The sequence below is a fragment of the Megalopta genalis genome, chromosome 1 (assembly GCF_051020955.1).
Source record: "Megalopta genalis isolate 19385.01 chromosome 1, iyMegGena1_principal, whole genome shotgun sequence".
NCBI classification, from domain to species: Eukaryota; Metazoa; Arthropoda; class Insecta; order Hymenoptera; family Halictidae; genus Megalopta; species Megalopta genalis.
Genome location: NC_135013.1, coordinates 46,679,663 through 46,692,767, shown reverse-complemented (window position 1 = coordinate 46,692,767; position 13,105 = coordinate 46,679,663). Strand labels below are relative to the sequence as shown.

Sequence of the window (13,105 nt, the reverse complement as noted above, 5' to 3'; positions counted from 1 at the left end):
CCAACTCCGTCGAACCTTGGCATCGGCGTAGCAAGAAAATCGATAAATTGCAGGGCCGTAGCAATATCACAGTGCAAATCTTCAGAAAAATTGAAGTTCGACAAATTCCGGAAAAATTATTGTAATTTGTAGCGCGTTTACTGTACAATGTGCGTATTGCGCCTAGTCATATTACTAAGTATATTAGGCGGGAAGTTAATTGTATGACGAGTACAAACGAGTGTAAACCTCAAATTTCTATATTAAAGTTATATGTACATATATGTACATTTGTTGAGTTACAAATACTGAATTTAAAATATATCCTCTCTTCACTCTCACGCATAGTAGAGTAGGCTGCTTAACCTATCTGACATACTCAGACGATCATCGATACGTCAGTACTCAGAATCTCCACAGACTCCAGAATCCTACAGTTTTGATAAATTCGCAGCGAAGATTCAAATGCCTTAAAATACTAAAATATTAAATTTCCGAGCGCGACGGTTATGAGAAGGATTTGTTGTTATTGTACTTTACTATTTCGCTGGTTAGGTATATCTTTATCGCTATATTAGTTCTCATGCTATTTGTTATTCGAATAAAGCGCGCTATCATGGCGATGGGGCTTATTAAGATGGCAGTGTTCTAAATTCCTGCGACATTACAGTATGTACATACATTGTAACACAACTTCCTTATATACTCGTGGCCTATGAGTACAATATGACGGTGAACTAAAATTTTCATGAACTGTGGTCTTATTCAAAATGGCGACGTACTTGGTATTTATCTCATTCGTGAAATAGGTTATACAAGAATAGTTAAAATATCTAAAGACTTATACATATAAATTATCAAATTTGTTATAGTTCTGAAAATAATAGTATGATTACGTTGAAATAAATTATATATTTGTGACAAATTTTTATGTTTTGTTGATCAACCAAAACGTGGAGAATGGCTGAAAATGTTACCCAGTACGATGAAGAAGTTTTACGTTCCATTAAAACACTTCTTTGGGGTAGTAACGTTAAAGAAGATGTTTTTAAACGATGGGCTCAAGGTAAGTTTATTGTTACATATTTTATAAACATCCACAGTTTACTCTATCTTTTTAATAATGTTTTCATCATTCTAATTCAATGGAATATAATTGATCATTTGTCGTTACATATCTTAATTTATTTATTAACTAAAATAGTGTACCAATGAATTGTAAATACTGTCAATCAATAGTTTCGAATTACTTGTCTATTTTCAGTAAAATCTATATCAGATGACAAATTTTCTTCTAACTGGAAGTTAATTATTTTTTTAAGACAACTGCTGAAACTCATACTTAATACTTTTCTTTTGACAATAGTAAAATGTTACTATTAATAATATGATTTCAAGATAAGATATATTACACATAAAGATGAAAAAATATTGCTAAATGATTATTTACTTACATATTTCAATTGTTTATTAACCTTCAAGTGGTGATCACTGTTGTAATGTGACATCAAATTGGCTCAATATCAATAATAATGATTTGATGTCAAATTGATTCTGTATCAATAATGGTGATTTCATATAAAATCAATTTGATATCAAGTTACTATTTAATTAATACAGAGTTAACTTGACTTCAGATCACCATTATTGATACAGAATTAATTTGACTTGAAGTCATCATTATTGGAACGGAGTCAATTTGTTGTTAAGTCAATACTATTGTAGTGCTGTAGTGCTAAGTCAATCTGACACATATCACCACTAGTGTTAGAAGTCAATTTGACATACATCACCATTATTGTTAGGAGTTAATTTGATGTGCATCGCCATTAGTGTTAAGAGTCAATTTGATATATGTATATCACCACTACTATTAGGAGTCAATCTGATGTACATCATCACTCTAAGATTAAAATAATCATTTTTATTGCTATCAACTTGTCATAGAGTGGATGATTTGGACATTTGAAGCAACTAACTATAATAGAGTTTCTCAAATCTTATAACATTTAAACCTTTACTACAAAGTATCTTTCCTAAAAAGTATATTATAATCTTTATTTAATAATAATTCTTTCAAGTTAAAATGATATATTTTTTAGCATTTTTGTAATAAGTGAAAATGTTCATAAATCATAATTTATAAATAGCAATAAATACTATGTGATGGCTTTGTGTTTTTCTTCTTCCGTGTTGGAACAAACAGATAACTTGTTTTAGTCAATATGAAATTATTTATATATTAATTTTTTAACTCGTATGGTTTACAGCAGGGGTGGACAAAGTTTTGATCACTATGGGCAACCTGTTTTTTAAATTATAGGCAGCAGTCTACCAACATCATATGTGTTAAGTGATCAATAAGAAAAGTAGCAATTTAAAGCCAAAAATAAGTTTAAGTTTAAAATAAATGTAGATAATATTAGACGGGCAGGTAATTAAGAATATATACACGGTCGACACTTTGGCCAACCCTGGTTTTGGTTATTTATTGGTTTTTTATTGGTTATCAAAAAAAGAAGTTTGAGAATAATTACAAAAAAATGTAAGGTGAATATATATTGTAGATATATCTATATTTATTATGTAATATTGACAAAAGAAATGAACATTGCTTAACATAAAAGAAATGAAGAAAACATCTCATAGCTAAAATCATATGCTATTTTCGTATTTGGAATTTTTTTCCAGAAATCCCTGAAAAGAAATGATAAATGTTGTGAAATTAGAAAATAATTGTATAAATCTGTAAATATTAAGTGGGTTGGATGATACTGTTTATAAATGGAAATTTAACATTAATTTTTAGTCTTATTAACAGTTTTAATGACATTATTTTATTGACATCAAACAATTTAGTAATTCAGACTAAAAAGCAGTAAGCATCATTTCTATTACATTGAACACATGATGAAATATAGTACCATATTCTAATTGTAAGTAACTTACTGAATGATTTAAATATGCGTAAATATATTTTTTATAAAAGAATTATAGATAGATTCGTTGTAGAATCTTAACAATTCTTTTTATTTAAAATATTTCACATTCCTCTTCTTATATAAGCCCATCAATAAGTTTAATTTTGATTTTTAAATATTAGTTTAATCCCTGAAAATTTAATTATCATCGTTTCAGAAGATCAGAATCTTGTCAAAACTAGTTCAACCTCTACTGTACCATGTAGATTTTCGGACAATTACGATTTACATAACAGAAATAAAGTTTCTACTGTTCAACCTTCCGAGAAGCTTAAATGGTCTGATAGTGATAATTATTATTTTCCCAATGCTTTACAACCATTTCAGCCTGCTTTATCAGGATGTTTATGCTTAACCCAGAAATTTTAATATAAATAATATCAATTCAAATTTTAAAAGCTTCAAATCTCCCATAGTAGTGACTTTAAAAATGTAGTTATCAGAAGAACAACGTTCAAGATCCTACGAAAATTATTTATTAACTAATTTACATATTTTGAAATTAAGCAATATGTAGTTCATATGTTGTGACCTTGAATGACCTTCATTTGTAGATCATTGTATCCATCTTAAAAGGCTTTGTTAGAATGTGAATAAAAAATTAGGTTACCCCATTTAGATAAACAAGTTTGTCTGACACTATTTTTTCTATTGTCAAAAACAGTGAAGTTATTCAAGTGTCTCGTTTCAAATGACCCATCCTGTATACTTTCTTTAATTATTGAATTAGTTTATCATAATAATAATCATCTTTGACTATGCTATTCTCTTCAATATTGTTACTCTTATTTGGAATTTCAGTAACTTTATATACAAAAATATGATATAATAAGAAATATATTATAGTTTTTTTTATTAATATTGTTTATTATGCATGAGAATAGTTTATTTAATGAATAGAACTGCCACAACTAAAATTCCATTTCAGATCATATACAATGTGTGTGTAATAAAATAAAATCTAATATATATGGTGCTTAATTAAAATGTAAGGAATACTATAAGAAGAATATTATTATTAAAATTAATACCAATTTATTTCAGGGTTTTATTTTAGTCCCGATGAACCCACAGCATTGATACAAGCAGAAGGAGGACCTTGTGCAGTTATAGCTCCCGTTCAAGCTTTCATTTTAAAACAGTTGCTATCTGAAGCTGATATTTCTACTTGGAGAAATATAAGTTCTCATAAATGTTACCAACTTCTTGTTCGAGCAGCTGTCGAAATTCTGAAGCAAGCTGCAGGGGATAAGGTCCCAAAGTTTTCTATTGTGTATATGAATTGTAAATTTCCAAATGAAGAAAATGAAGAAAACTGTAGATTGTTTGAAAATGCATCTAAAATCCATAACGAAGAAGAAGGAATAAATTTGGATAGAAAAAAAAACGATCAAATGAGTGAAAAAGTGTTACCCATGGAAACAGACGAAGAACATAAGGGTGTAAATTCTGATGACTTTCATTCTCATTTGAGGTAATTACATTACTTCTACTATTCTTGGAAAAGCAAATATAACGATGTCCCGGAGGTATGTTTGATTGATTAAATAAATAGCTTCAATCATCGTTAAATGTATAAATGTGATTTCTACATTGGAAGATTTATTATCAATGTAATGACTAGATTTTGTTTAGACATCGATATTAGATTTACAAAAAATCTTCTTAAGAAGATGTCTATATATTATTCAAATATATGCATTTGTATACAACCTTACCAAACTAGATATTATGTGTGTAAAATGTACCAATAATGTTGCATATTTTATAAAATGATACACTTTTTTCTAGGTTATTTACAACGAATTTCTCGGAACAGGTGGAGGAATTCCTTAGAGAGAGACTGGACACATTGAAACGACAATATGGTGTCTTACTGCTTCTCTATAGTGTAATTGTTACGAAAGGTGTGCCAGAAATTCGTGTTGAAATGTCGGACCCTTTAGAATCAATGATTGATCCAACTTATGGGTATGGAAGTCAAAGCCTTATAAATTTGATGCTCACTGGGAGGGCAGTCAGCCATGTATGGGATTATGATCAAACCATTGGAGAGCTCAGTAAGACATCTGTTTTATGCTGTACCTAAATTAACATGTTGATATTCTAATTGTTACTGCACTATTACAGTTCATAAAAAGACAAATCTAATGATTTGTCAAATGTTTTCTGTACTGTATTTTCTCATAGTTTATGAGAAAATTGTAAACCTTCCATCACCTAAATATGGATATCAACCAATGAAAAAAATGTATTTAATATTTTTCGATATATTAAACACAGAAATTATCAACTATGTGATCTCTCCTATTAGCCAATGTTTATAACTGAAGTAAATTAACTAATGATCCGATTGCTTGCATTTCTTATAGAATATTATACTGTTGTATTTTACTAATTACAGTATCTTTTTTTAAAGAGAACAGTTGAGATCAAAATAGCAGCACATTCCACTTCTATGTTGCAAACCTAAATTAATAGGAGTGGGGTGGATAGCTGATATGACATCAGTTAACTTTTTTCGAGAAATAGATAGTAATATTGATTAAAAACCATTTAATCAAGTAATCTACATATGAAAGCTGTAGCTTATTTACTGTTTCCAGAATTGCGAGGCATAGACAAGCAGAACCCAATAGGATTTCTTGCCCTACTTGAACATCTTCGTTATTGTGAAGTGGGTACATTTTTAAAATCACCATCCAATTCTATTTGGGTGTTGGGTTCGGAGACACATTTAACTGTGCTTTTCTCTACCGAAAAGAGGTTAGTGAGTCCTGACACGCCCGCAGAACATGCAAAAAGAGTATTTAGAAAATTTGATCACGAAGGAAACAATTTTATCCCCGACAATTTGTTACAAGATGTTCTTGCTGAGCTTGGATTAGTGGCAGATGCAGAATAGTAAGTATTATGCATGTAGTGTATTTTATATTGCGTAGCACCTACATACTGTACACAGAAGAGAATTAATATGATTTTAGTCCAACATTAAACAGTGTTTGTTTATGAAACCAACATACGTGTTGAAATTTGGCTAAAAAGTACTAAAAGAAATATATCTTTATAAAAGTATACTAAATACTTTTAAATTTACTTTATTATTTATTTATATATACATATATATACGTAAAAAGTAAAAGTAAATTTAAAAGTAAACCAAATCTTCAAGGATTTTTGGTGTTCTATATGTATAAACTGTGCCGCTATGCAGTAAAGACACCACACACTTTTTAAATTGATATAACTTTTTTGAAACTGGTCTAAATGACTTAACTTTTTTTGTAAATGTTAGAGGAGCTAATTCACTGTATAATGACTAAAATACATTTTTCCTAATTTTGCTATTATTTGAAATACAAAAGAACTCTCGTTTTTTCATTTTTTAATTGCTTCTAATTTATGATTATCTGAAAGAAATAATACAATATTGGATTCGTATTGAAACCAGCTATCGTAATATGACTAAAAAAATGTATGGTCTCATTAAAAAAAATCAACGATCTTGAAATATCATTCACCATTATATCAATAAAAAAATTATTGATACTACCTAAAACATCTCTTTATACTGAACATTTTTGAAATAAACATTATTTTCGTAGCTTCGATCTATTCCGAGATATTTCACTGTTCTCAGTTAGGCGTAACACCCTGTGCATGTTGAAAACTTCATTGAAATGGGTTGCCCCATAGTCAAGCTACATGTAAAAATTACCTATTTCTGGTTGAAATTCATGAAATATGCGATTTTCGTGATCTTTAATTATTCACAGCTTATATCAACATGTATCGATTTCCACGAAATTTTCAGCATCTGTTATTGAAGCACAAGTTACTGAAAAGTACCAAATGCATTTTTCAAATTTTCATTATAGGCTCAGATAAAAAAGTGAAAAGACGAGAGTTTTGTTAAATTTTTTTATTCCAAATAATAGCAAAATTAGAAAAAAGTATTTTAATCATTGTACAGTGAATTACTAGTATTTATTACTATTATTTATAAAAAAGGTCATGTCATTTAGATCAGTTTATAAAAGATATACCGTTTCAAAAGGTGTGTGATTCACCGTGTTTCATAGCAATATACAATTCACAAAATTTAATCATTTAAACATGTTGTAAACGGTTTTAGTATTTAAATAACTTTTCAAAATGAATTTTGATTTTTGTTAAGTTGTTTTATGTCCTTGTGTAGCTTCTATTACAATTAAAATTGACTTTTATTTAAAGTTGATAAAAATGATAAAAATAACTTTACATCAAGTTTTAGGAGATTGTTGCAAAGGAGAAGATACAATCATCAAAAGTTATAACCGGATACAATGGTAAAATGTGCTCCCTAACCAAATTGAGTTTTTTTTAAAGGGGCTGGGAATTAATGGCATGGAACATCAAAATGGCGAGCCCTTGCAATCCTTATATTGCATACCGATAATTCCGAGCCCAGTTCCAAAAAAGAATTCAAATTATTTAGTCCAGTTTAAAAAAATGATGTCCATATATATTTGTCCTCCACATATCTGGTGCCGTGACAGCTCCAATATGAAATTAATATTATTAGGTTCCCGGACTTCTTAACAAATTCGGGGTGTTGTGCCTCATTAGGTAGGAAAATTATGAATTTTTTCATAATTTGACCGTTTACCAGACCAAAAGAAATAAATCATAGTCCGATAATTCAATTTAACCCTGTAACTACTATTGTGACAGGATTAGTAACTTGAAACTTTGCTCTGAGGATTTTACTTGAGTGGTCTGTTGTATGGTCTGAAAGCCTAAACAAGTTTGGGTGGGAGAACATTTCCCATCTATTTGGTTATACTACCTCTTATGGTAGACTTAGTCACGAAAAAAATGTTTTCCAATATTTCCCACCTGCTATATTATGAAACAAATTTTAACAAAAATGAAGCATAAATTACGAGAATGGACGCTTCAAGTTTTAAAATTAGCCTAAGCCAATAGCATATTGCACAAAATTGTAACAATTAAATACCGTCAATCTTTCCGAAATAAAAAATTGATGGTATAAGTGCTGTAAATTGCCCCCAATTGTCCTTCAACTTGTAAACAAAAATGGACAATTTGGGAAGAGGAGACACGATTATTCGAATCTTCGGCTCGTTCTTATAGTTACCGGTTGTCAATAACTATAAAACGAGGCGCAAGGCTCGAATAATCATATCTTCTCTTCCCAAATTGTCCATTTTTGTTTACAAGTTGGAGGACCATTGGAGAGAATTTACTATACTTTTATGAGTTATTATGTAATATATGTGGTAGAATAGCCAGAAGTACCCATCGCTGACCATGTGTACACTGTGCCGTGCATTCTGATACTAATTATGTAACGTTACGACGCTATTAGTTTTGGATTTTGAAAGTACGGCACCGCCATAGTTACGCAGAAATGCTTGGTCGCTTTTTAAGTTCTGACAATAAGTGTTTTGACCAAAAGCAATAATAACGAATTAATTTAAGAAAACGTAATTATTTGCACCTCAAATGCTACGACAGAGGCAAAAAAGTCTTGGCAACTTAAAATTATATTGAGTAAATGCGCGATACATAATTAATGTTTTAGTTTATTTTTTTGAAAAATACAGTGAACAGAGAAAACGATGCTTGAAAAAAAGTATTTGACCAAGCGAAATCCTAGAGAAAAGTATATATTTGCTTTATATTCGCAGTATCCAATATTTTAAAATGTTTCTACGTGTGTATATATCTGATTTTATACAATTTTCCATTTCATTGATGAAATTTTTCCGCACGATAACAGCCCAGGCGCAACATTAGGTAGACTTAGGAGTCAGCCCTTTCTACCAACACGTCGCAAGGCACCATTAACAGTCACCGTCGTGATGTGCGACTGTATATGTATATTTGCACTTTACCGGTGCTCGAAAGGAACGTGGCGTTCGAATTGTCCGTTGCGGGCAGGCGTTTCGTGGTCGGGTCAACGTTCAGCGACGATGCGTGTTGTTTTTCACGGCGATTTTCAACGTCGCCGATCAAAAAACTCTGCGACTTCGTTCGGATTTATAAATTGGGTATACATCGTCCGGTAAAACCGCGATTAGGCCTCAACATGTCGCGTATTTACTCAACATATTTCCAATTTGAAGTTACTGAGACTTTTATACAGTAGAGACTCTCTCTCTCTCTCTCTCTCTCTCTCTCTCTCTCTCTCTCTCTCTCTCTCTCTCTCTCTCTCTTCAAACGTTTATTTTTGTAATATCCTGTTATCAGAACATTCCATAATCTAATAATTTGACGTTCAAGTTCTCTATTACATGATAATGTATCTAAGTAATACAATGATTTGGATACCAGAATATTGTAAGAATAAATGTTCGAATAAGAGAGTCTCTATTGTATTTATGTCGTAGCATTTGAGGTGTAAACAATCTCGTTTTCTTAAATTAATTCGTTACTATTGCTTCTGGCCAAATACTTATTGATGGAGGTTGTAGATTCTTTTGTACTCTGAATTGTTGAGTTGTGGGAGGCGTTTAACCCTTTCATGGGCATAATGTGAATTTTCAAGATGGCAGACATTTCAACGGTGGGAATGTTTGAGCTTGGTGTCCATATGCGCACTAAAAGTGTATGGGAAGCTTAGTTCCCAGTGTCTATGAAAGGGTTAAAACATCTCTAATTTTGTTAGAGCACCCTTGTGCTTTTAAAGTTGTTTCTCATCTTCTATATTAAGAAAACATTCAATAGAATAATTAATTCTATTTATATCTTATCTGTAATAATCATATACTTATAAAGTTAGAATTTATGATGTTTGCAGATTTTGGTGAGAAATGAATGGTACTTAGGAATTTTTATCTCAAAAACTATTTGTCGTATCGAGATGCGCTTTTTTCGGTGTATGTACTTGGGAAGGATCCGCCTTCCTAAATAAATTTTAATTCGATTGAAACATTGATTTACAACGTTGAAAATGACAAACAAATCCTTATTTTTTAAATATGGGTTTGATGTCGCGTTTTTAGAAAATCGAAAAAAATACTATCGTATTCCTTGGACTTCTCTCTACAAAAATTTGTATGATGGTGCGACCCATGTTAAAGTCATAATGAAGCGCCGAAGGTGGCGGTGCGATCCCTCGCAGGTAAACGGATCACGCGCTCCGCTGTGAGGGTGGCGAACCGAATCACTCATATTACTGCAATAAAATCTAAAAACATAATTGGCAAGGCTCACAATCACCAGTATAGTGTTATTTATATCTGCAGAAAAATTTTACTAACCTACTCTTGGCAAATGATTTGACTTGGAATGACCTCTGTAGACCTATTCCAATTTGTCACTTTGGAATTTTTCAATACATTGGATGAATCATTGTACCTTAATTTAAAAAATTCCGCGGACTGAATTTTCTCCATATTCAAATCGACCAATTTCTGCAAACACTCGTTTTTGAAAATTCATAGCATTAAGATGGAACAGCTCACATAGCTGAACACTTCTTTGCTTTCGTCTGTGATACGAACAGCGACGTCCAGCTTTCCTGTTGATGTTGTAAATTTACGTAGCACATCCAAACCTGCACGGAAATGATATCTAACCAAACCAAACTGAAATGAAATTTTGATATTTTTCAAATTTAGGAGCATTTTTCAAACTTTTTATAAAGTGACAAAGTGTAACAGGTTTTCCAAGGATACCACTGATAAAAGAAACACATTAATAATAGTATTTTATGGGTGATGTGGGAATATATTATATTATCTATTTCTATTATATTCAAATGTTGTTCTGATACGGCACGCATGATTCATGTGGCATGCGCCTGAGATGCCCCAAGCATTAGGGCCGCCACTCCGTTGAGAACGAGATGCACAGCGGAGGACAGAGGGTGGTGCTTCTGAAATCGACCGTGGGTGCAGTTAAATCTCGAGTCTGGTGTAGAAGATATTTATAAATGGTACACTATTTACAAATTGTTTAAACTAAAAATAATCTTATGAAGTATAATTTATTTCATTTGCAGTGTTCACATAATGAAGAAGAAGCTGGATAGTGAAAATTTAGGAATTATTTTGCGTTCTACTTTTATGGATGAATTCTTTCCTGAAGAATCACAAAATTGTCCCGATATATTTCCCTTATATCATTACAATGGTCTTCGGCGTAGCAATGAGGAAAGTAAAGTGATATATCGTAAGGGGCAAGCGGTTTTATTAGAGTGTACCATAAAAGGTATTTTGGAAAGTAATCCTATGTTGACAGTACTGCAAACAAAATGGCCGAGGATTGAAGTGCAGTGGGATATTGGGCAGAATCCAAGTCTTAATTAGTAAGTGTTGCTCAGATTTTGTTTTATACAATATTATTGGCACACTTGCGTACGCGAAAGTGATCACTCGATAGAAAATTTATGGAAAATATCGATTATTTGTATGTAACGTATACCAATATGTGCTTATGTTGAAAAAATTAGAATTGTTAAATTAGAACGCCAATTTTGAACGGACAAGATGTATCAAAATCATTATGTAGCTTTTGTTATTAATCATCAATGTTAAAGCTTAAGAGTTTTTATCATTTTTAATAAATCAGTTCACTTTTTTAAATTAAATTCAGAACAAGAAAGAATACAGAAAATATATTGTAATATTGGTATTGTAATGATTATAATATTACAATTTTTTAAGGGATTTCAAAATTTATGCGACACTAACAAATTGTTTCACCATCAAATAAGTTACAACTGCTTAACTGTGTAATTTATGTAAAACAAAAATATAGTTTAATAACTTATGAAAAGAAACCAGAAATCAAATAGAAGGTAAGACTAAAATAAGTATTGAATAATATATTATAAATAATATAAAAGGGAAGAAAGTAGCATACAAAATAATTAGAGACAGTTATAAACCAATTTTGATTAATCACATGTAAAATTTATGGAAATCAATCAGAGTAATGTACACACAAATGCGAAGAGTAGTTAGAAAATTAAAAAGAGACAAAAGCAGGAGATATGTATGTAATAGAAATAAAATAAAATGTATGTATATGAGACAGAAATTCAAATAGGGAAAAAAATCATACATGTATAATCCTATATAGATCATACATAAATTAAGCATATAATTTCTTTTAATGTTGTAGTCTAGTCACCTTAAGAGTTATTAAACATTGTATCTACTGTTTTTTTACATTTGTATAATTTTTATGGCGATATGTATATAAATATTCAATTTTATTTTGACATGCAATTTAATACTCATTCAGGTGTACAAAATTTTTATTATGTTTCATACGATCTTTATAATGTAATAGAAAATTAATTTCCACTGAAATATCAACACGCTTGTCAATGCTTAAGTTTACTTTTACTTCTCCAATGAAAAATAATAAAACACATCTGCTTTCAACAAATTTATGAGTAAGTCTTTGTACAATATATAGCTGAAAGTAAATAGCATTACTTTATTGAAAATACATCAACAATTGAATGTTTGATAAGTTTCCTTAAAATCCCCATCCAAAAGTTGTCCCACTTTTTCATTTTGCATCTGTTTTGATGCCAATCAGATCTTTTATTGCGTCTTCGTTTTTTAAATAAATAAAAAGAATTAAACTAAATATACTGCTCTTCTTAATATCAAAGTTTGAAACCTCTACATTAAGATAATGTTCCTCGATTTTAGGTTTGACGCACCTTCACCACTGTAACTTTTTAAATGTGAGGCCATGTTTGTCATATTGAAAACTGCCAACTTTGACGAAATGCATGGTCTTCGTAAAATTTTCTTTGGTGATCCCGTTTGCAGCCGAATGAAGCTTGATCCTTCCTCTTTAATTAAGAAAAAGAAACGTGGTTGCGATTTTTTTCACAAAATTATTTATTTGATTTTATTTTAATCACAAATATTTATCCAAACTACATCATGTTTGGTCTCATTTTAATTAGAAAACTATCAGCAATGTGTTTAAAAAATCAGTTTTAAAGTATTAAAATTAAAAAGAACTTATGTCATTATATTATGAGTTGTCTTCCAGGAATTCGAGTTAAAGGAGCCGCGGCGCGTGCCGCCAACACACGTGTTCACCAACTCCGTCGAACCTTGGCATCGGCGTAGCAAGAAAATCGATAAATTGCAGGGCCGTAGCAATAT

General features: G+C 30.7%; 1 protein-coding gene across 2 annotated transcripts; it reads left to right on the top strand.

Moving 5' to 3' along the window:
• The first annotated feature begins 501 nt into the window (after nt 1-501).
• On the top strand, nt 502-12,428 carry LOC143263811 (ubiquitin carboxyl-terminal hydrolase MINDY-3 homolog). Of its 2 annotated transcripts, XM_076528563.1 has the most exons (6): nt 502-1,045; nt 4,005-4,434; nt 4,752-5,020; nt 5,567-5,864; nt 10,972-11,277; nt 11,636-12,428. In XM_076528563.1, coding segments are annotated over exons 1-6 (1,410 nt in total). In that variant the 5' UTR covers nt 502-939; the 3' UTR covers nt 11,637-12,428. The 2 variants fall into 2 exon arrangements, with proteins under 2 accessions (XP_076384678.1, XP_076384677.1); XM_076528562.1 differs by having other exon boundaries at nt 505-1,045; nt 10,972-12,428.
• Nucleotides 12,429-13,105: the final 677 nt, after the last annotated feature.